Source organism: Balaenoptera ricei, chromosome 20 (assembly GCF_028023285.1).
Source record: "Balaenoptera ricei isolate mBalRic1 chromosome 20, mBalRic1.hap2, whole genome shotgun sequence".
Lineage (NCBI taxonomy): Eukaryota > Metazoa > Chordata > Mammalia > Artiodactyla > Balaenopteridae > Balaenoptera > Balaenoptera ricei.
The window spans coordinates 61,739,824-61,764,480 of record NC_082658.1 but is presented as its reverse complement, the minus strand read 5'-3'; the positions used below and the strand labels follow the sequence as shown (position 1 = coordinate 61,764,480).

At 37.9% G+C, this 24,657-nt stretch overlaps 1 protein-coding gene and 1 pseudogene across 4 annotated transcripts in view; one reads left to right on the top strand and one right to left on the bottom strand.

Annotated features, from left to right (window-relative positions):
• The window catches only part of NCOR1 (nuclear receptor corepressor 1), a 145,767-nt gene that overhangs the window by 78,519 nt on the left and 42,591 nt on the right, over window positions 1-24,657 (bottom strand). For 3 of the 4 annotated variants that reach the window (XM_059908100.1, XM_059908098.1, XM_059908099.1), the window contains exons 6-11: window positions 14,090-14,203; window positions 8,325-8,381; window positions 7,709-7,761; window positions 5,230-5,296; window positions 2,751-2,923; window positions 1,403-1,493 (exon numbers count right to left, since the gene is read on the bottom strand). In XM_059908100.1, coding sequence (XP_059764083.1) covers window positions 1,403-1,493; window positions 2,751-2,923; window positions 5,230-5,296; window positions 7,709-7,761; window positions 8,325-8,381; window positions 14,090-14,203 — 555 coding nt within the window. Of the gene's footprint in view, window positions 1-1,402; window positions 1,494-2,750; window positions 2,924-5,229; window positions 5,297-7,348; window positions 7,376-7,708; window positions 7,762-8,324; window positions 8,382-14,089; window positions 14,204-24,657 lie in introns of all 4 variants that reach the window. The other variant, XM_059908097.1, reaches the window with a different exon arrangement.
• On the top strand, window positions 19,042-23,708 carry LOC132355827 (nucleophosmin-like; annotated as a pseudogene).

Below are 24,657 nucleotides of genomic sequence, written 5' to 3'. Positions count from 1 at the left end.
TTCCCTGGTGGCGCAGTGGTTGGGAGTCCGCCTGCCAATGCAGGGGACACGGGTTCGAGCCCTGGTCTGGGAAGATCCCACATGCCGCGGAGCAACTGGGCCCGTGAGCCACAATTGCTGAGCCTGCGCGTCTGGAGCCTGTGCTCCGCGGTGGGAGAGGCCGCGGTAGCGAGAGGCCCGCGCACCGCGATGAAGAGTGGCCCCCGCTTGCCGCAACTGGAGAAAGCCCTCGCACAGAAACGAAGACCCAACACACCCAAAAATAAATAAAGAAATAAATTTGAAAAAAAAAAAAGATGCACAAATACATGATTCTATTTAGAATTAGATTGCTTCAGTTCACATCTTAAAAAAAAAAGAAAGAAAAAAAAGTTTAAGTATTGACCTCAATACAAGGCTAGGTTTTTTTCCTGAAACTCTTCTCCTAGAAGCGGACATTGCCTTAGAGTCAAGTCCTTACAAAGGTTCTAATTTTATGGGTACTCTCAATCAGTCTGAACACCAAAGTGTGGTTTGGGACAGACACATTAGCTTGAAATCACCTCACCTGATACTAGTTTTGGCTGTTTACAGATGCCCCCCTTATAGAATCAGTCAAAAAGTGAGCAAAGAAATTTAACACAGAGTTAGTCATCACTGCAGAGATTATGGCCACAAATTCTGAAATGTATAGCAATATAATAATTGTCTTCATTACTTAAGAGGACCATTATGTTCAAATAAGCATGCCTTTCAGAATTTAGAGACGAGGCTTTTTAAAAGCCATATTATAAAACCAAAACTAGCAAAACTCAATATATGGTTTTTGGACCGACCTTCAGAGATAGTTTGAAAACAGCTACGAAGATTCAGTTAGGAACAGAAATTTACTCTTATTCAGAACCGATTTATTAATATCAGATCAGATCTCAGCTGGCTAGAGATCACACTCTGGACACCCCCCCGAACCTCAGGTCCACCACCCGACATACAAACACCTGCAAAGTACACGCTCCTTTGCTCTTTTAGGAAGCGGCACCAGCAGCTCAGTCCTCTCACCTGCTCTTCCTTCTCACCCCACACTTGTCCTGTCCACTCTACCTTCTACAATCTCTCCACCAGGCCCTCCCTACACGTTTCCACCACCATCGCCCTGACTCAGCTCCTTATTTTTATCCTAACAGCCTCCTCACCTCTTTCCAGGCCTCCCTGCTGCCAAAGCCGTCTTCGTAGAAATGGCAATGTGATCACAGGGCGGCCTTGTTTAAAACCTTCAATGGTCGGCCACAAACTTTGGAACAATTCAAATGCCATAAGTGTTCCCTCAGTTATATACAAATAAACCCTTAGTTTATGGGGTATGAGGCTAAAATGCCTGAATAATTAATCAATTAACTTGAATTAAATCAATTAACTGTCTTACCTCCTGTTCAGAGAGCCCATCAATAATTTCAGAAATCTCATGTTCACTCCTAGCAATGGTGGCTGAAAGACCAGCTCCCCTCTGCCCAACTCTAAATATGAGGGAGAAATTATAGATATATTGAAAGACCTTTTATAAAGAAGACATATCAGTTAGATTACTTTCACATCGATTTCTTTTCTGAATGGGACTTTTTAATCAACTAGAAGTCAGAGAAGAAACCTAAAATGCTACTGAGAAACTACTTTTAAGCAATATGTTTAAGCCATTTATCTATAAAATTAGTAACAATTTAAATGCTAAGATTTCTTTTTAAAGGTTACATGTCTAAGTTCCAATGGCAGAACTGTTTATGGGAAACTTCTGGAAAACTACAGTTATTGGTGTCATTTTCATCTCAAATAGCAGTCTTTTGTCTGCCTTCCAGAGAACAGGACAGCCGACTTAGAAAAATACACAAAACAATTTGAAAGGGATGGGAAAAAAACACAATCATCATCCCTGACAGAAACTTAATTGTGATTAATGGGGCTTTCATGAGACAGTAGAGAAGAAAACTAAAGCTTCTACCTTTGCAAAAGTACTTGGTCTCTAAAAGTAAAAAGAAATCAGAAACTACATACCAATAACAAAGAATTTCTCAATTAGCAATCAATTTAAGAGTTTTGATCATGTTGGGAGGTAACGAAGAACTGTGAGACATTCAAGTCTATTCTTACTAACTCATTTCCAAAGGAATGAGCATTTTCAAGAACTGAAGAATTAATTTCAAAATATTCACTTAAATTTAGATTCAACAGCATGATTAAATATAAAAAATTAATATTAAATTCACTAAGGCATAAACATTGTTAGCTGATAATGAAGTTTTATATTCAAAATAAAAGTTCTTAGACTCGGAGACACAGAGAACAGACTTGTGGTTGCCAAGGGGTGGGGGAGGGATGGATTGGGAGTTTGGGATTAGCAGATGTAAACTATTATATATAGAATGGATAAACAAGGCCCTACTGTATAGTACAGGGAACTGTATTCAATATCCTGTGATAAACCATAGTGGAAAAGAATATTAAAAAGAATGTGTGTGTGTGTGTGTGTGTATATATATATATATATATATATATATATATATATATATATAACTGAATCACTTTGCTATATATAGCAGAAATTAACACAACACTGTAAATCAACTATACTTCCGTTAAAAAAAAAGAGGAAAAACATAATAAAAGTTCTTTATGAACTTTCTTAATGATTAGATTCAGGTAACAATAAATACTGTGAAGGATCAAAAAAGTATGATTCAAAGGAAAACAGCATAGCCATTAAACATCAAACCACTTACCGCTGAAACCGTTCTTGCTGTTCTCTTTGTTTTCGAATTTCTGGAAACTGCTTTTCATAATACTCCCTTGTTTTGCTTTCTTTAGCTTTCCTCCGAGGATTATTTTCTATTCTGTCCACTTTTTTCTCCCATGCCTCCATGAGCTGATCATAACGTTGGCAGATTTTTTGCTCCTATTAAATACCCGTAGCAAATTAATAATTAAACTAAACTCTGTGATTCTGACAAACCTAATACTTTAAAGTAAAGGTTACTTCTTAAAGCTAAGTCAGAAGTACATGTGGCCTATGACTCAACTGTGAATGAAAAGCTGTCCTTGATCTGAAAGAAGAGAAAGAAAGGGAGCTGTTTTCTACGAAAGATCAACACATAGAGCCCATTGTGGCTGGATTTTTTAGTTAATATTAAGACTACACAAATTAACAAACTAAATGATGAGCCACTCTGATAACAATTACATCTTCACTGTCAAAAAAAATGGAAAATGAGAAATAGAAATATGTAAATAGTTCATAATCCCAAAGGCAAGCGGATTAACATTTTGTTGTTGTCCTTCCAATATGTGAGAGAAAACACTCACACTTAAACCATCCCTCTACTGCTGGACGTTATGGTTACTTGCAGTTTTTTCTTACTACAAATAATGCCATATAATGAACATTTTTGACAGTCTGGAAAAGGCAGAAATTGGTTGTACTTTATGATAAAAAGAAATGCAGTAAACTACATGAAATCGAGAACGAATGCTTTTAGAGAAAAGAATAATGTATGATCTCATTTTTTAAACAGAGAAGAAGAAAAACAGAACCGTGCACTACGAGACCCAGACCGTGGGTGTGAGACAACGAAAGGGCCTGCCACACGGTCAGCTCCAGGAAGCAGCGCGAGGGGAAAGCACTGCCCTCCCCATGCCCGTCTCCTCCTAGCCTGTCCGCTCCTGGGCCTCCACCCGCGCGCAGCACTATGCCGCCCCCTCGGTCTCATCTGGATTCAAGCAACGGCCTCCTTCCTACATGACTCCCATGCACCCTGAATGGCATCACCAGATGCAACTTCTTAAAACACAGAGCTCAACACTTCACTTCCTCAGCTCAAACACTTAAAAGCCGCCTCATGACCCCTGGGCTGTGCACGACCCGGCCCTGGCTTCCCTGCGCAGCCTCACTCCTCGCCACCCTGCCAGCTCAGTCCCAGCCCAGCCCTCTCCAACCTGCCACCCTCCCTCCACTGCCCAGCCCTTCCTGTGAGCTGCGCCCACTGCTTGTGGAAGTCTGCAGAGGACTGGTTTTCCTGTGCAACGCCCCTCATGACTCACATCTGCGCCAGCTGTCCCCTTACGCGCTCATGCTCCTCTGTACATCCTGTGCCATCGTAAGACCACAACACTGCCATCGCCTGCAGCCTCACCTGCCCCCTTACTCCTCAGGCTCCCTAAGGGCTAAAGCCACATGGCTGCCCGCTCCCTTTGTAGAATAATACATGGGACAAAGGAAATGGCCAATAAGTATTTATTAAGCAAATCAATGAACATATAAACTTCATAACTAAATACCCTGTGACGTATGAAAACAAAGTCCGTGCTTCTGTGTTTGTGTCTCCAGATAGCAAATTTAGCAATTACACCATAATTACAACAAAATTATCAGATAGAAAAAAATACTTTAGCTAATTTCTTATTTATATGTGTATGCTCTTGGCCAAAAAAAAAAAAAAAAAAGATTCAAGACCGGTAATTTAAGAAAGTATCTGAAGGACTAGACTGGCAAATTAGAACGTTAGAAGTTATATACCAAATAAAAGCTGTTGACCCTTACAATTCATTAAACTGCCAGGTCCTTAAATACAAGGTACAAAGTTCATTTCTGATGTGAATCAAAGAACATCATTTATTCACTAAAAAACAATTTAAATGAATAGTCTGTCTAAAATTAGTAGGAACACACTATAAAAATAAGAATACTGGCATTATATTTTCTGTAACTTAATTTCCATGAAGATTATAACCACAAAATTTTTAGGCTGCAAGTCATATAATAAATATGAAAAACGATGTGAATTTGAAAAAGCTGAACTTTAGCTGACCCAGTTTCTAATAAGAAAGAACAGTGATGTCTTATCAGCATGACCATAACTTACCCACATTTGTTTGAGGGTTAAGAGACTAAATGTAGATCATCCTATTTCTCTTTCATATTTTTTTTTTAACTACTCACCATTTTCTTTATTTTGGCTAGATGAAAATGTTATACACAGATGACCAAAGAAATTAATTTGATAATGATATTAAATGTGATTTATGACATCAAAATGTTGCTAGAATTAGTTTTATATTTACGTCACATCTATAGTTACTGTCTAAATCAGCACCTGTTCTCATGTGTGATCAAGAACCGTTCTCACTACAATGGGAAAGCGAATGCCTGAAGAAGCGCGGACGGGAAAGTTGCACAAATTTCAGTTAACAAGGATAGGACCTCACCCTTTGTTTTCTTGCATGATTTCTTCTTTTAAAAAATAAAATGAGTTTTTTCCTCATCACCTGGTTTCTAGAAGAGAAAAATATGGTTGTATGACATTAAGAAAAAGTACAATTTAATAATGCATTCACTTTTTTGTTTTCAGAGACACTGAAAAACAAGCGAAGATCACTTAAGAATATATGATGTAATCAAAGTTAACCCTAATTTTTTTCACCCTGCAAAATAAGACTCCTGCAATAATTAGAACTGACTAAAATTCCTCCCATTCTATAGTAAGACTTTAATACAAATAGTTCATTTTTAGTTATTACATTCAATTGTAAGGCAAATATTATTTTCAAGTTCTGATTACACAGTTACTGATTCTCCTTAAGAACCCTCGTGAGATAAACACCTTGGCACACTCTTGGAGGGAGGGGGGCGTAAGAGAAGGCGGAGCTTTTAAAGTTATCTCCTCCCTCAGGTATGTGCTGCCCTCCCTCCTGTGGGAGTACACCAACACAGAGGCGGCTTCTGCTTTACAGAGAAACAACACAATACACTCTAAGACGCCACGGAGGCCAACATGACAGGACAGGAAGACTTCCCTTATAACTTAGTGTAATAGTTTCACTTTTCAAATTGGAAGCACTGCAACCTTCAAAAACAATGACATGCAGGCTCAGATATAAATATTTATACCCCACCGACTTCCAGAAAGGATTTCAAGCTGATTATTCAAATATAAATACAAAGCCAAGGCAAGTAGAAGTAATTTTTTGGATTATCTGCCACTCAGGACTAACACTGACACTGGCTCCACTCAAACAAGCATGGACAGTCAGGAGCTGGCTATATGGAAAAGCAGCCGAGAGATGAAGAGAATTATTAAAAGGAACATTTGCTATTTCATACAAAGCAAATGACGGTGATGAAAGAATAGCTACTGAACGATTCATATAGACGCATGCAGCTGAGTAAACGATATTTCACAAGGTGATGTACAGTAGGAGCATTACCATATATTCAGTTTGCTCTCATTGTAATTATGTGCTACTCAAAAGCAAATGACAATCAATAAATATAACTTAAAATGTTTCCTAAGAATTTAAATGAAGAACCCCATCTCAGGACAGTGTGATAAGCACTGTAGTAGGCAATGTAGCTAACATGAAATAAATCAGGGCTGCTGTGCAGCTAATATCAGGGAAAAGACAGAACACAAACATAACGGAAGCTTTGCGGAAAAAAAAATCATTAAAAGTAGCCAACTAGATTTTATCTGCTATTCTCCTTTGTAAAAATGTTAAAACAGCGCAACAGTTCCAAAACAAGGTATATTTTATATGAGTTTTGCCTAACCTACTTCTAAGGGTTGTCAAGCCCATAGCAGCATCTCACAGAAAAATTCTAAGTATATGACTTTTATTATAAACCACTTACTTAACAAAAGTTAAAATTATTCAAATTTCAATTTTTGTCATGCATACTACCATGCAAATTATATTTGCCACCAGTTCTGCAAAGTAGTCAACTATTGCACATATTCTCAGTAAGAAAATTTTTTAAAAGAAAAAAAAAGATAGATATATATATATATATATATATATAAATAGCAATGTGCTCATTAGTAACGGTACTAGTAAATAAGTATAATGTTCTGGTTATACTTAATAAAACATATAAAGTAGAAATATCACATTTTTGTTACAAACTAAGAATAATTCATCTAAAATTCTCTTAAAATATGATAATTAAAAAAAAAGATACCTATCTAGCTTCCTCTCTTACTTCAATCAGATCAGTAAATTAGGTTTTCTTTTCACTTATTTTCTCATTCCAAAATGTGCATCCATAAAGGCCTGGTGTCTGGGATGAGCAAGGCTAAGCAAACTACAACCTGGAGCAGTCTCCTCGCCCACATGAGGTGGCTGAGCGCTTCCAAGGCACCAGGACATGAAATGGCAGAAGGGTCTACAAATACCGTCATTAGCAAGAGTCATGGAAGGGATTTCCCTAGAATAGGATTTTGAATAATGATAAAATGATCCGTGGCACTTCTACTTTGCAATGGCAGATGTGGCTTGGTGGGGGACGGTGTCATCACTAGTCTTAAATGAAAAAGCTTCATTATCTTACTTCATCATGCGCCTTGCAGGTACTCCACTGAAAAAAAGACAAAACAGGAGGCAAAAAATTCAAGCCTCAAGGTAAGCCATTTCAATGTTAAGTATCCACCTTTTTTACTAGCAGATTATAAAACCAGCTAGTTTTATGCAATAATTTATTTCATTTTTTGGCCTCGGAAACTCAAAGCTGTTACCCCAACCCCCAAGAAGCCAGAGGAAGATAACATATAGTAAAACGACAGCAAATTACACAAATCTAAAACACACCTACACTATATTATACTACTATGTCAGCAGATAACATAAAAATGATCTCTTTATAGAATATACGGTCTTTAACTGAAGAACTCCAAAGATGATCAATACTTACGTCTTGATGTTCTCATGGTACACCTTGGTATCTGATGGCTGGTTATAGAGTGGCTATAAAATAAATCAAACATTTATATGCAAAATGTTGTACGTCATATGTATATGAAGAGACAAAGACACAATTTCTATCTCAATGGAAGCCGAGGTACAGTACTACTGGGTCTACACAACAGACGCCCTACCAAAACCTCCAGACTCAGGTTCCCTGAATAACTCTGTCCACCCCATCTCCTAACAATGCCACTGCTCTAAGAAAGTTCATAAATCCATTGTATCCCATAATAAATTCATTCATAGATTTTTTTTAATCTCAAGGGTAAAGGAGGATTTAACACCAATATTACCCTAACAGTATGATTCAAAGAGCTTTCTATTTCTGTTCTTACTTCTTTCTCCTTCTACCCGAGTGATTAAATGGCTGCTCAGGCAAAAACACAATCAGGAAAATGCTTCTGCAAAGGTAACCAAGTTCCTGCACATTATTTCAAGCTTATCACCCTTACTGCCCAGCTACATCACTCTCATCCCAAAGTAAGTGACTGTATTCCATTTCATCCCAAGAAAAACTGCTACAAAAAGAGCACTAGACATGAAAAAAGAAATTTCTTACTTACCAGTTCAACTTTTGGGCCAAGACCTTCAAATATTTTATGAGCTTCTTCTGCTTTTTTCTAGATAAAAACATTATTATATTGTATAAGTAAAAATTACATTACCTAAATGCAAAATCACTTCCAATTTAATAATATTTACCTAAATACTAATCTACAGTCAAACTTATCCTTATTTCCAAATATTCTTCTTTCATATGATAGCCTGAAATACTCTCTAATTTTATTTTCATAACTCCCTCACGAAATTCAGTCAAATCTGAACATTTGTATTGAAAGCAAAACCTAAAGAACTGGTAAGTTCTTAAAAACAAATAGATATTAAGATTCCAGGGAGAGGGAACAGATATTCACTATTAGAAATGAATCCTTCAAACATTTTTAATACTTCAATGTCTTTATGGTATTTTATGTTTTTAAATTTTAATTAAAGTTGCCAATCTTGGGCTTCCCTGGTGGCGCAGTGGTTAAGAATCCGCCTGCCAATGCAGGGGACACGGGTTCGAGCCCTGGTCAGGGAAGATCCCATATGCCGCGGAGCAACTAAGCCCGTGTGTCACAACTACTGAGCCTGCGTGCCACAACTACCGAAGCCCGTGCGCCTAGAGCCCGTGCTCCGCAACAGGAGAGGCCACCGCAATGAGAGGCCCGCGCACCTCAACGAAGAGTAGCCCCGGCTCGCCGCAGCTAGAGAAAGCCTGCACGCAGCAACAAAGACCCAACGCAGCCAAAAATAAATAAATAAAAATATATTAAAGTTGCCAATCTTTACTACGGTAAGCCAAGTTGATCTCTTTGAAGAAAAGCTTATAATGAGCATATTTTCCAATTATAAGAAAACCTTAGTAATAACAATAGAGAAAACAACTAGTTTGAATTACTCAAAGTATTCAGTAATAAATAAATGTTGAATTATATACTTTTACATGCCTTTTTCAAAAGTAAAATCATCTAGACCAAAGTGCTATCTATCTAACAGAAATCTACCTTTAATAGACAAATGAAATATAACAAAATTCAATACTAAAGCTGTTTAAGCTGGAATATGACATCCAGCAAATGTGTCGGGGGTTCTCAGATCTCTCTCTTGCCCCAGCACATGCTCACTAGTAACAACAAGGGCTCACTGCCCGCTGCAGAGACTCCCACATCCACGCACTGTGGCTGGGAAACTCTCCAGGGCTTCTGATGCAACACACAAATGGGAATGGAATCAATCAGTATCCCCAAGTGTAAAGAAAGATGTTCCCTTAAAATAAACATTATCCTTTTCATTTAACAATTACAATAGTTCAAATATTTATTTAGCATATATTATGTGAAAAGAACTATGTTTAATTAGCAAAGGAAGCTCAAAGTAGTGTAATGCACTTTCCAAACTCCAAGAAACTTAAAATGTTATTAAGATGAGAAATAAACATATCAAAAATATCATATACAAAACTATAAAAAAACCACTGAACTTGCATAGCTAATGCTATTTCTGTAGATAGTTTTAAGTCGATTTGTTGACCTTGGTATTATTAACATTTGGGCCAGACATTTCTTTGTCATGGGGGCTGTCCTGTGCACTGTAGGCTATTCGGTAGTACCCCTGGCCTCTACCCACTAGATGCCAGCAGCACTCCACCCCTCCCCCAAGTTACAACAATCAAAACAGTCTGCAGTTGAGAACAATGTTCTAATCTCAAAAAGCCAAAATGTAATTCTCAGAAAATTTATTAGCTTTAAGGTAATATGTTAAATAACACACAAACAACATAATCACAGATGATAAATTTGGAATATCTAGCACCTACAGCTGATTCTCTCTAGACGACCTACACTCTCCAACGTTTAAATCTGCTTTCTTGAGGCACTCCACGTTACATAGAGTCTATGCCAAGAACAGGCAGGCTAAGTGAGGCTGTAACAGAGAATACTGAGAGACAAGGGGGAAATCATATCATGACAAATATTTACTGGTATCCTATTATGTAAAGGCACTTACCTCTTCGGGGCTAATTTTAAAGGCTGATATTTAAGGTGTTTGCATATCCCAAGATTTAAGTTTTGCAAAATTTTATTACATATTTGACTTCATGTTGGCTTAACTGCTAAGAACAGATTAACCTATCGTTTGGCAGAAAAAAATTAATTTAAAACCTTCACATTTACATAATATAATTTTATTCTAAGTCTACAGATAGAAGTAATTAATGCCTCAAACATATGTTGACTATGTTCTATGTGCCAGGCACCTGCGAGACACTAAGGAAACAATGAATAAGATATCCTTCCTGGTGTAGGAAGATAAGGAGTCTTGAAAGGCTTCATAGAGAAAATGATACTTGAGCTGGGTCCTGAAGTCAAGTGCACTCAACAGACAAGAAAGGCAAGCCACGGGGATGCCTGGCGGCAGGGGCAACATCACAGGGTAAATTACTAACGTCAAGGGAACATTCACACCTGTTCTGGTAGGGTATGGCTAAGAAAGGAGTATTGGGCCACAGGCCAGCCAGGCAGGCATGTAAGCACTGATGAAAAGGCTGGGTTACTCTGTAGAAAGGGGGAAATCATCAAAAGGTTTTATTTGGAGAACCACGTCAGGGGGCTCAAATATGAAGGATGGATTAGAAAGAAAAAAAAGACTGAAGGAAGGAAACTCAGCATCTATGAGAGGTGCGGGCTCCAATCAAGCAACTGGCGAAGGAGGAAGAGAGAAGCAATTGACCAGACCAATATCCAGGAGGCAGGACTGAGGCTCTTCATTGATTAACCAAGTCTGCAGAGTGGCAAAGAGAGAGAAATCGATAGTTTCTAGGACGATGGCCGCGGTGACCAGAGGTTGTTGGCACTAAGTACATTCTCCACTGTCAATCACTTTCTTTCTTCTGGTGCCATGTTAACTTGCAAATCATTCAATCAAAATATAAACAACATGTTCCTGAAAGCTTCACTGCACACCCCCTCTTTTCTATACGTATTACAATGCCTAAATTAGAGCATTTACAAATATTTTTGGAACCTACAACTGGGAAGGGTAACAGCAAAGTGAACTGTTAAAAACAGTCCAGGAGAAGAGTCTGTTTGGAGACTAAATGAATCCTAGCCTCAAGTTTAAATGTGATACAAGGCAATTTTTCTCCCAGGAAGCCAATTTTAAAACTAACAGTCAGGGCTTCCCTGGTGGCGCAGTCGTTGAGAATCTGCCTGCCAATGCAGGGGACAAGGGTTCGAGCCCTGGTCTGGGAAGATCCCACATGCCGCGGAGCAACTAGGCCCGTGAGCCACAATTACTGAGCCTGCGCATCTGGAGCCTGTGCTCCGCAACAAGAGAGGCCGCGATAATGAGAGGCCCGCGCACCGCGATGAAGAGTGGCCCCCACTTGCCACAACTAGAGAAAACCCTCGCACAGAAACGAAGACCCAACACAGCCATAAATAAATAAATAAATAAATAAATAAATAAATAAATAAATAAATAAATAAAAATTTTAAAAAAAAAGTAAAAAAAAAATAAAACTGTCAGTTTGAGGTAGTTTTCTGCCTCACACTAACCTTCTAAATAAAAGAAAGATGCCTCATACGAGATAAGGGCCCCTATCTCTTGGGCCACATTTGGCTTAACTGCCAACCAGTATCTGCCACTGTCAAACGAGGAACAAGAGGGAGATGTACTCTTGTTGCCCCCCATCGCTCTGTGCCCTCGGTGTCAAAATAGGTAAGGTCATTCATGACAAAAAGCTACAAAGGCAGTGAAGGTCTAACAAAAGGCAGCATGGTGAGGAGGAAGACGCAGGCAAGGGTCAGTGGTGAGAAAGCCGGCCTGCTCCCAACACGCCCCTCGGGGACTTCTGCTACCATCCAGGGTCTACTGCACAAGCACCACCAAGGCAGACGACTAGCAGCAGGGGATACAAAAAGAACCTATTTTTTGAAAGATATTTCTACGGTTACTGAATTAAAAACAATCCTCATTGCAAGTCTAATATTAAGACAGATTTCAAGTTTGGTTCTTCTATTCTTCACAGAATGTGTAACAAACTGAATTGTAAATGCTAAAATGGCAAGAAGAGGTCTAAAAGGAGCTTTCGTTTCTGCTGATGGGCATCAAGGAACATTTACTACACTAGCTAATGAAAAAAAAATACATATATATAAATTAACACAAACTGAATTCTCTATCAGATCTTGTTCAATAGTTTTCAGTCCTCACATCCTAGTCAGGCAACCGCAGAATTCACTAACATTGGAACTGTTTATTAGGCCTGTAAGAGAAGGCTAATTAAGAAACTCAATCAATTAATAAATATCATTGAATTCAATGTATTTGAAAAGTAACTCATACTAAGAAAGAAGTCAGTACTTTGTAAGATCCTTTTCCATTATTATCAGCTCTAATCCCTATTTACTTTACCCCTGAAGTCACAAACTGGCCATGAAGCCTATCAGCCCTCAGAAGTACTTTCTTGTTCTCCAGTGTGCCTTTTAAAAGCAGGAGATCTCATATAAAATCCATGTACCTTACTTCTCTTAAACAAGGGAGCGCCTGTTGACCTGGGGCCACATCCCCGCAAGGACCCCGGCGTCACTGCCCTCCAGGCATGCCCTGAGGGGTCCTCATCACTCATTCCACCGACTGCCCTTCACCCTCACTGGACTCATCTTCACGTAGGTTGTTCTGCCCAATAAATTGGACTGATTTTGAACCCAGTCAAGGAACTAGTAATAATTGCCCATATTTCTGCCTCTCAGTGACTTAAAATTCCTTAAGTATTGTATACCTGATGACTTTCGGTTATCTATCTACACACACACGTACACCTGAGTCCAAGATCATTCCTATACAAGTGTATTTAATGACTATCTCACAGCTGCTTTTCTTAAGGTCAATTTCCTTTAGGATCTGGGCTAACCTTGCTACAGGATGCCTGTGTAAGACTCCACTCACTACAAGGCAAATAAACTGAAATGACGATCCCCAGCTTCGACCTTATGATCACCTTAAGCTGACAAGCCAATTCTCTACCACAGTACTTAAAGCATATAATTCTTTCTTGAACTGGGGGCTTCTGGAAGCCCAGTGTTAAGCAGCTCTGTTGAAAGGTTTTCTTCACATTAAGGTGAAATCAGTTTCCCTTTAACTGCTAGTTCCTGGGCTGGATTCTGGCCAAAAACCAACTTCAGCATCACAAAATTATTCATAGAATTGAGGCCTGGCTTTCCTAAATCCGGGGACACTTTTAATTATGAGTATGAAAGAAGAAATTATTTTAACAAACCTAAAAAAGAAAGTTGACCTAAAGGTCAATGGCCTCATACTTTGTAACTAAAATTCAAAGCACAGCCCAGCTATCAGTTCTGAAGCAGATAATGCAAGTCGTTTCCACGTCCAATGACCATCTCTACTAGAATAGTGTATTTGGCATTAAATGTTGCTTATAAAGTGAAAAACTACAGAATGGCTGTATTATGTGCTACACAATTGCTTACCACTCTTTATATAACAGGAGAGAAACTCAGCTGATAAAATTATACTGTCACAAAATAGTATTATACCATGTAACATGCAAATGAAATATTAAATAATTTAAGACACAACTATCAACTTTTCTTCAGTACATAAAGAAAAAACACCAAGCTTCAGTCAAAGTTTAAGAACATTAAAAATTATAACAGAAAGCAGGTTAATACAATTAATATTACCACAGAATACACAGATGACTGGAAAAGGCATAGTCCAGTGGTTTTAAAGGCCTGTGCCGTCGGGAATGGCATGAACTTACCCGATTTTCATCGTAAATAATTTGGACAATACTGCGGTGTTTCTGCTCCACGGGAGGAGGGGACACAGGCTTCTCAGGCTCTGGAGGTTTAGCGGCTTCTTCTTCGAGCTGTTGCTAAGAGACCCAGAAACGAAGAGTCAGGCATCTGCTGCACATCAGCCCCACGAGTAATTAATCACCAGAGGTATAACACATGCTTCTGAGCAATGCTTTGCTGATTCTATAGGGTAATCACTTAATCTACTAGGGCCTAATGGACCGGACCCAAAGGCTCTAACGAACCCAATCAGATTTATTTTGACTAATAACCAAACAACAGAAGTCATCATTTGAAAAATCCTTTTATATTTTAATTCTGATAAATTTAAAGCAAAATAGTAAGAGAATCTAAACATATGAAGGTACCCCATCTACCTCTATCACAATGACCTTTTGTGGCACTGTAATAATGCTTTTCTGTGTTATACATACACAGTATGTGTTAATGTCTGGCGGGGAGAGTAAGGTAGAACGTTTAAGGGTTAATCCTTAAGTCAGCACAGCACCATCCTCTACCCTACTCCCCTGCCAAACTTTATATTCTATAGCGAAGAGGCCCTGGGAAAACCAAAAGAATATGGACTGCTGGTGTGTGCAATCACAAAGCAGGAGCCTACCTGAATTACTGTGCCCAGGATTCAGCCTCAGGGTCGCCCTTTACAAGTGGTTTGATCCTAGGACCTCAATCTTGAGCAAGTATATAAACCCCTCACATGTAAAGTAGGGATATTAATCCTACCTACCACATAGCTTTCTGAGAGATTAAATGACTCAATATATGTCAAGCACAACTATAAACAGTCAGTACCTATTACCTACAATTATTACTGAAGTAAGTAAGGACTCAGCTAGGTTCACTGCTTTTTGTCTTCCATCACCTAACTAGTGCCTGATACCTAGTAAATGCTCAACAAATAGCTACATGGATATAAGTTCACTGAATGAAATGATAAAAAAGACATTAGGTAAAGATGGTTAAGTCTACCAAAGGCCTAGCAGAAAAAAAGTCACCTATACTACCAAGTAAGACTGATAGTCAAGGTTCCTAGTCATTTAAGTCAGATCGTACCCAAATGAAAGGATAAAAATCCTCCAAGAGAGAAGCTTTGAGGACCACTTCCACTTTGGAACAGAAAGTACTCTTTCAACCTGCTATCTGTGTGAGCAAAAGATACTTGGAGTTCTGAGATCATTTTTATGGGAATGAGTTCTTCAACCATGCCCTTTTATTCCTTTGTTCAGAGGGCCTTCTTTTAGAATCCCCGTTAAGTAGGTGCAGAGAAAGAAATAAACAAGTTTCAGGAAATCACATTTTGTTCTTAGTAGCTAAGTAGCCCTGGGACAAAACCACAGTAACAGAAAGTCTAAAAACAAAACAAAACAAACAAACTTTCCTCACCTATTCTTTTACATTAACTTTACGATAATTTTGGCAAACTTTAAAAATAAATTTAGTTAGAATTTTTATTGAAATTGTATAAAATGTGAATTAACATGAGCTCACATTATTAATACTGTGTTTCTATTCTGCTGTATTTATTTACTCAAGTTGTCTTTTATATTCTTCAATAAAATCTATAGTTCCTGTATATCTCATAAGTCATACACTATGTCTCATTATTTTTAATTATTTTAATGGGTTACATATTATTGAGCATGCACTATGTGACACATTATATAATACATTCATTATCTCAACTCATACAACAATCTCATGATTCAGTTGGTGTTATTAGTATTATTACTATTTTATACATGAAGAAACTAAAGAAAAGTAAAAATATGACCAACCCAGAAGTATAAGACTCACTAAGACTTAAAAAAATTGTCAATAAATCTAATATGATTTAATAAATAAAAGAGGGCTCAACATATTAAAAAAAGGCAAGGGGGGGATATTTTTTAAATGACCAAGCAGATTTTTTAAATGAGTCAAATAAAAATTCCAGCAATAAAAACATAATTATTGAGGGACTTCCCTAGTGGTCCAGTGGGTAAGACTCCAACGTTCCCAATGCAGCAGGCATGGGTTCAATTCCTGCTCGGAGAACTCGATCCACATGCATGCTGCAACTAAAAGATTCCACGTGCCACAACTAAGACCCAGTGCAGCCAAATAAATAAATAAATGTTTAAAATAAAAACATAATTACTGAAATTGAAAACACACTTGACAGCAGATATGCCAGAAATGAAGATACTGCACATAATGAAGCCTGAAGAAGGAAAAAACGGGAAAGAAAAACAATTAAGAGACATGGAAGACAGAGTGATAAAATATTACATCTAACAGGACTTTCAAAAGATGATAAAGAAACTGTAGGAAAGGGTTTTGTAAAAAAGATAATGGCTAAGCAATTTTCCAGAACTCATGAAAAACTCTAACATATTCAGGAAGTCAAGTGAGTCTCAACCTGGAAAGATTAAAAAAAAAAAAACACCCACTCCTAAAGAAATCATAGTAAAAACAACAGCACTCAAAGAAAAAGTTACTGAAAGCAGCCAGAGAGAAAATTCAGACTCTCCACAAAAGAACACAAATTAGACTAAGGGCTGATCTCTTCACAATGAAAGGAAAAAGACAGCATGCAGGGAAAACTGAGAAAATAACCACATTCCAAACAAAGATACCTTTCAATTAACAGGCATAAGTAAAAGACAACAGTTAAGTTATAAAAACCAAACAAACACTGAACTCTCCAGCTAACAGATCCTCACTAAAGGAAATTCTAAAGGATGTTCTTCAAGAGGAAGCACATTCTCACAAATGGAAGAAGATCTGTGTTGCAAGAAGGAATGACGGGCAAATAAAATGACATATATGTGGGTGAACCGAAATGAAGATTGACCATATAAAATAATAATGTCTTTGGCAGTTTTAAGAAAATAAGAAAGAACTAAAATATGACAACAATAGCATAAAAGTCGGGAGGAAAGAAAGAAATCAAGAAATTCTATGCCCTCCTATACTCAAGAAGTTGGTTAAGATACTACTTAGTTTTAGGCTTCAAGTTAAACAGACCGTTAAAATTTCTGGGGAACCACTATGAACAAACAAATAATGTATAAAATCCAAACTGGTGGAGCAGGAGAAGATGGAATAAGACAATCAATCCAAAATAAGGGTTGGAAAAAACAAACAAGAACATCAGTATCAGCATAAAAAAGACAGGACAGGGACTTCCCTGGCGGACCAGTGGTTGAGACTCTGTGCTTCCACTGCCAGGGGCATGGGTTCATTACCTGGTCAGGGAACTAAGAGCGCACATGCCACATGGTGAGGCCAAAAAAAAAAAAGACAAATAGAAAGCATAAAATAGTTTAAAAATAATTGAGATATTACCTATCATCATCATCAATTTTTTTTTCTTTTTTTAATAAATTTATTTATTTTATTTATTTATTTTTGGCTGCGCGTGGGCTTTCTCTAGTTGCAGTGAGCGAGGGCTACTCTTCGTAGCGGTGCGCGGGCTTCTCATTGCGGTGGCTTCTCTTGTTGCGGAGCACGGGCTCTAGGCGCCTGGGCTTCAGTAGTTGCGGAGTGTGGGCTTAGTAGCTGTGGCTCGCGGGCTCTAGAGCGCAGGCTCAGTAGATGTGGCGCATGGGCTTAGTTGCTCCGTGGCATGTGGGATCTTCCCGGACCAGGGCTCGAACCTATGTCCCCTGTATTGGCAGGCAGATTCTTAACCACTACACCACCAGGGAACATCATCGTCAATTTAAAAGAACTAAATTACCCTGTGGAAAGACAGTTTGCCAGACTCAATAAAAAACAAAACCCAGAAACATACTTATATAAGAGATATACCTAAAATACAAGCACAGAAAGTAAAGGGAAAGAAAAACATATACTAACCTATATCAACCAAAAGAATGCTGATCTAACTACATCAGTATAAGGCAAAGCAGACTTTATGGTAAACAAAGCATTGGCAAGGATGTGGAGAAAAGGGATCTCTTGTGCACTGTTGCTAGGAATGTAAATTGGTGCAGCCACTACGGTAACAGTTCCTCAAAAAATTAAAATAGAACTCCCATATGATCCAGCAATTCCACTTCTGGGTATTTATCCAAAGAAAAAAACATAAACAAGAAGATATATGCACCCCCATGTTCACTGCAGCAGTTTTTTTTTGGGGGGGTGTCATCATTAAAAGGGGTCAAAATGGGAAATGAAAGGGAGGATAACAGAGTTCGGGGTTGCTGGGGCTTCGGAGGTGCAGACTAGTTCCACAGTTTGATTTCCTCCTGGCCATTAAGGTAGGAATTTGAGGATTTTACAAGAGCTGAAGCAGCGCCACTTGAGAATGGAAAGCGGTAACTGGGAGGTTGCTGTCCACATTGTCAGAACCCAGTTTAGTTCACGAGCCTTCACATATAGGGTCAATTATAGTTTTCAGACCTTTTTGAAAGTTCAATACTTCTTGAAGACTTTCCAAAAAGCAGGCTTCCCAGGGCAATGTGAATTCACTAGCAGATTTGGCAGCTCACTCCAAACAAGCCTAGTTTTAGGCAAATAAAGTTTGCCTAAAAGACAGTTTAGCCCCAGCTCTTCCTTGCAAACACATCACCATTCCTGAGTCTCTTCTACAGAGAAATCTTGCATCTGCCACTGTATAAATTTCTTCAAGAGCTGGGCTGAAAGGCAGAAATCTTGGAATCCTAGCATGCATCTGAATTTAGGCTTGGACATACTTTCCTGGGGCATATTTTGTGTTTAGTTTCCCTTTCATGACAGAAGAGATGAAGAGAAGCATCAATAAAATCAGGGGCCCATGTTTCCATATTAATATGAACCTGCTGGTCTTGGAGAGTCTCCCAGAGAGGCGGGGGGGGGAAGACCCAGCCACTGCTCACCCTTGGGACACAAGACACTGGCAGCAGCCACTCTTGGGAGCTCCCCCACTGCGTAGATGCTGGTACTAGCGGGCCCCACTGCAGCACTATTCACAATAGCCAAGACATGGGAACAACCTCAGTGTCTACCAACAGGTGAAGGGATAAAGAAGATGTGGTATATATACACAATGGACTATTATTCACCCATAAAAAAAGAATGGAATCTCATCATCTGCAACAATATGGATGGACCCTGAGGGCATTACTTTAAGTGAAGTCAGATGGAGAAAGACACATACCGGTGGATCTCACTTATGTGTGGAATCTTGAAAGAAAGACAGGAAGGGAAGGAAAGAAGTAAAGGAAGGTAGGCAAGAAAGAAAGGAAGGAAGGAAAGGAAGGAGAGAAAGAAAGAAAAGGAAAGAAAGGAAGGAAAGGGGAAAGAAGGAAGGAGGAGAGGGGAGGGGAAGAAACAGGAGCTGGTAGATGCAAGAACAGACTGGTGGTGGCAGGGGCAGGGGGGAGATGGACCAAATGGGTGAATAGTCAAAAGGTACAAACTTCCAATTATAAAATAAATAAGTCATGGAGATGTAAAGTACAGCTTGGTAACTATGGTTAACAACACTGTACTGTATATTTGAAAGTTGCTAAGAGAGTAGATCTTAAAAGTTCTCGTCACAAGAAAAAAAATTCTGTAACTATATGTAGTGATGGATGGTTAACTAGCCTTATTGTGGAGATCTTTTTGCAATACATTCAAATATAAAATCATTATGTTATACACCTGAAACTAATATAACGTTGCATGTCAATTTTTTTTACCTCAATTTTTTAAAAATTGAGTACTAGAAAAAAGATACAAATCCAAAATCATAGTGGTAATTGATAAGTTACAGACAAAAATGAGAGAAGACATGGATGATTTTTTTAAGTAGAGAATATATACTCTTCTCAAGTATGCCCAGAGTATTTTTATGAAATCGATCATCATCTAGGCCAAAATTCAAGAACCAATTATTTCAAAAGACTGGGTATTAGCGACCATACTCCCTGGCCACAATAAAGTTAGAAATCAAATAACCAAAAATAGTCAAGAAAACATTATATATAAGAAATTTAAAAGAACACTTTTATTAATACAGGAGTTGAAAAGGAAACCAGGATGGATAATAAAATGCATTATAAATTAAAGCTTGCTGAATGAAGTTAAAGTAGTGCATAGGGAGAAGGGGGAAGAAAAAACTGAAAAGTTAATGTTGACAAATTATAAAAGAGCAGAATAAATTCAAAGAGGAAATAAGAAGCAGAAACTGATGATACAGAAGATACAACTATATTCCCCAAAATGAGGGAAAAAACTATCTCCAGAAGAAATAGAAGTGAATGTTTTTAAATTGAATCACTAATTTAAAAATACTTTTTACACAAAAAATACCCAATAGATCCAGCTGATTTTACCAAATAATTACAATCTTAAACTATTTCAGAGTTTAGAAAGGTTATGACATTAGCATGATCTGTTACCAAACCAGACAAGAACCATATAAGAAAAGAAAATGACAGGCTTATCTATCTCACAAATAAGATACAAAAATCCCAAAATAAATACTGGTAAGTCAAGTCCAGCAATTTATTAAAAATAGATAATACATCATGACTAAGTTAGGTTAAACGTAAAAATCCACAGGTGATTTAACACTAGAAAAATAACTGATGTCATTCATCCTATTAATATATTTTAAAGGAGAATAATTAGATCAACAAACTTATGCAGAAAAAGCATTTGGTGAACTTCAATGTCCCTCATGATTAAATTCTCAGCACACTGGACCAGATGGGAATTTCCCAATCTGAGGAAGGATGTCTATAATACTGACATCATAACCAGTGGTAGTAAAAAGTAAAAGGCATTCCTGAAAAAGCAGAAAAGAACAAGAATAACCACTTTCAATGTTGCACTGCAGGGTTTTTTTTTTAAGTTTTTTTTGATGTGGACCATTTTAAAAGTCTTTATTGAATTTTGTTACAATATTGCTTCTGTTTTATGTTTTAGTTTTTTGGCTGCGGAGGCATGTGGGATCTTAGCTCCCAGACCAGGGATCAAACCCGCACCCCCTACACTAGAAGGCAAAGTCTTAACCACTGGACCGCCAGGGAAGTCCCAATGTTGCACTGCAGTCTTAAGCAGAGCAATAAGGCAACAGAAAAGTAAGGAAAAGGTTTAAGAACTGGAAAGAAAGAAACAACTGTCTTTTTTTTTTTTTTTTTACTGTTGATATGACCATTACCTACATAGAAAACCCAAAAAAAATCTACAAATAAGTAATTAACATTACAAGGATAATTTAGGGAGGTTGCTGGCATATATTAAAAAAAAAAAAGACTGCAGATAAACAACAAGGAGCTACTGTATAGCACAGGGAACTATATTCAATATCTTGTAATAACCTATAATGGAAAAGAATATGAAAAAGACCATATATATATGAATCACTTTGCTGTACACCTGAAACTAATGCAACATTGTAAATCAACTATACTTCAATTTTTTAAAAAAAAGTTATTCTAGCATGTGAAAAAAAAACTGCAACAGTTAGAAGAAATATAATTTTTGAAAAGATATTATTAACAATAGCATCAAAAATATAAAGCCCCTAGAGTTGAATCTAACACAAGGCATATAAAAGAAAGTAATAAAACATGAAAGCCCTCCTAAATAGACAGATATACCACAGCCACGGACTGGAAGACTCATTAACATAAAGGTACCGTCATCCTGGAACTGATTTCTGTATTACATATGATTCCAGTGAAAATTACAGAAAGATATTTTGGAAAACTGAAAAATATGATTCTAAAAGTTATATGAGATGGTAAAAAACTTTTAAAAAGCTAAATCATGCCCACAGAAGTGGGGTTTGCCTCACTGGAAAAAAAAAGAATAAAGCTCTAGTAATCAGAAGGATATCTATTATATTTCTGCATCAATACCACAAAGAACACAAAGACCACAAAGCCCAGAAATCAATCCATATACAGATGCAAACCTGAATTATAATAGAGCTAAAAGTGTAGAACAGTTGGAAAAGGATGAACTTTTTAATTATCAATACAGGGAAAAAAATGAATATTGACCCCTACCTTGAGGCAGACACAAAAATTCAATTTCTGGTGGATTAAGAATAATGTGATGAGGGCTTCCCTGGTGGCGCAGTGGTTAAGAATCCGCCTGCCAATGCAGGGGACACGGGTTTGAGCCCTGGTCCAGGAAGATCCCACATGCCGCGGAACAACTAAGCCCATGCACCACAACTACTGAGCCTGCACTGTAGAGCCCACGAGCCACAACTACTGAGCCCACGCGCCACAACTACTGAAGCCCATGTGCTTAGAGCCCATGCTGTGCAACAACAGAAGCCACCGCAATGAGAAGCCCGCACACCAAAAACGAAGAGTAGCCCCCGCTCACCACAACTAGAGAAAGCCCGCGCGCAGCAACAAAGACCCAACACAGCCAAAAATAATAAAAAAAAATAAATTGTAAAAAAAAGAATAATTTGATGAGAAAACTATAAAACTTTTAAAAAGACAATATAAGTAAACTCTTTTAATGGTCCCAGGGTAGTCTCATATAAAATCTACAGAAATTCTGTTCACCAAAAATACTGACCTAAATGTAAGAGCTAAAACTACAAAACTTCAAGAAGAAAACATAGGTATAAATCTTTGTCACCTTGGATTATGCAACTTGGATTAAGGTTCTTAGATATGACACCAAAAGCGCAAGTGATGAAAGAAAAAATAAACTGGACTTCATCACAATTAAAAACTTTCTGCCCCAGTATGACTCTGTCCTGCTCAGCTGTCCTCTGAAAGGAAGTCACTTATCTCCGTCCACCTTCTCTCCCACCTAAGTGTGTGCCCCTGAGGCCCCAGAACTATCTTTTAGTTGTCAACTGAAGACCAACAAAGATTATCACTTCAAAGTGGAGAATGATGAAAATGAGCGGTTATCTTTAGGAAGGGTCAGTTTCGGGGCTGGTGCAAAGGATGAAGTGCACACTCTTGAAGCAGAGGCAGCCTAAGCAAAGCAGCCCTGGCAAGGTTGATAACGTCTGTACGGCCAATGGCTTCCCTGGGGGGCTCTGAAACAATACTACGTGTGGTCTAAAAGTAGTTCAGGGCTTGTACTTATCAGTGGACAGCACTTAGAAGATGCAGAGTAAGAAGATGAAGAAGAGGAGGACGTGAAACCCCTAAGTATATCTGGAAGTGGTAGCAAGGTTCCACAGAAAACAAGCAAAACTTGCTGATGAAGGTGAAGAGGAAGCTGAAGAAAAAGCTCCAGCAAAGAAATCTATATGATACTCCAGCCAAAAAGGCATAAAATCAAACCATAATGGAAAAGACTCAAAACCATCAAATACCAAGAGCAAAAAAGTCAAGAATCCTTCCCAAAAACAGAGGGAAAAAAAAAGAAAAAGAAAAAGAAAAAAAACCTCCTAAAACACCAAAAGGACCTAGTTCGGTAGAAGACATTAAAGTAAAAATGCAGGCAAGTCTAGGAAAAAGCACAATGAACAGTCCTGGTAAATTAAGACAGGGAGAGAGGAAAAGGAAAGACGAATACAAAGGAGAGTCCAAACTGAGTCTCATTAGCAATCCAGACGAAGTCTTCTATTTTAATCTCAATCCCCGTTCCTGACTTTCCAGCCACCCACACCCCTCTCCAGGCTAGAAGCAATCTCACTCTTGATTTCCTACAGCACTTTCCTTTGACTGCTGTGATTCAGTGAATCTTATACCTTGCCTTCTATTACTTATTCATTTGATTTACCTCTTTGACCATGTTTTAATCACTTTTGTATCTCCCTAGATGCTCAATAAATATTTGAATGAATCAAATAGAGGAAATAACGGTTTTGTACATCAACGAATACTATCAGGAAAGTAAAAAGACAACCCACAGAATGAGAGAAAATATTTGCAAATCATACATCTGAGTATGTAGAATATATAAAGAACTCTTACAACTCAACAATAAAAAGACAACCCAGCTAAAAAAGAAATGGGCAAAGGATCTGAATGAACATTTCTCTAAAGAAAATATGCAAATGGCCAACAAGCACATAAAGAGATGTTCATCATTGGTTACTAAGAAAATGAAAATCAAAACCACAATGAGATACCACTTCACATTTACTAGGATAGCTATTTTTAAAAAAACCAACAACAAATGTTGACAAGGAAGTAGAGAAGGTGAAACCCTCCCTCATACACTGCTGGTGGGAATTTAAAATGACACAGCCACTTTGGAAAACAGTTTGGCAGTTCCTCAAAACTTTAAACAGAGATTTGTCATGTGACCCTGCCAATTCTACTTCTAGTATATATCCAAGAGAACCAAAAAAACATGTCCACACAAAAACTAGTGTGTCCTAGCAGCACTATTCATAACATCCCAAAGTGAACACAACCTAAATGCCATCAACTAATGAACGGATAAACAAAACATAGTATATCCATGCAATGGGAATTTTGTGCTGATACAAGATACAGCATGGATGACTCTTGAAAACATGCTAAATAAAAGGAGTCAAAATGTCAAATATTATGATTCTATATTTATCTGAAATGTCCAGAATAGGCAAATCCATATATAGAGAGAAGAGGTTTATAGTTGCCAG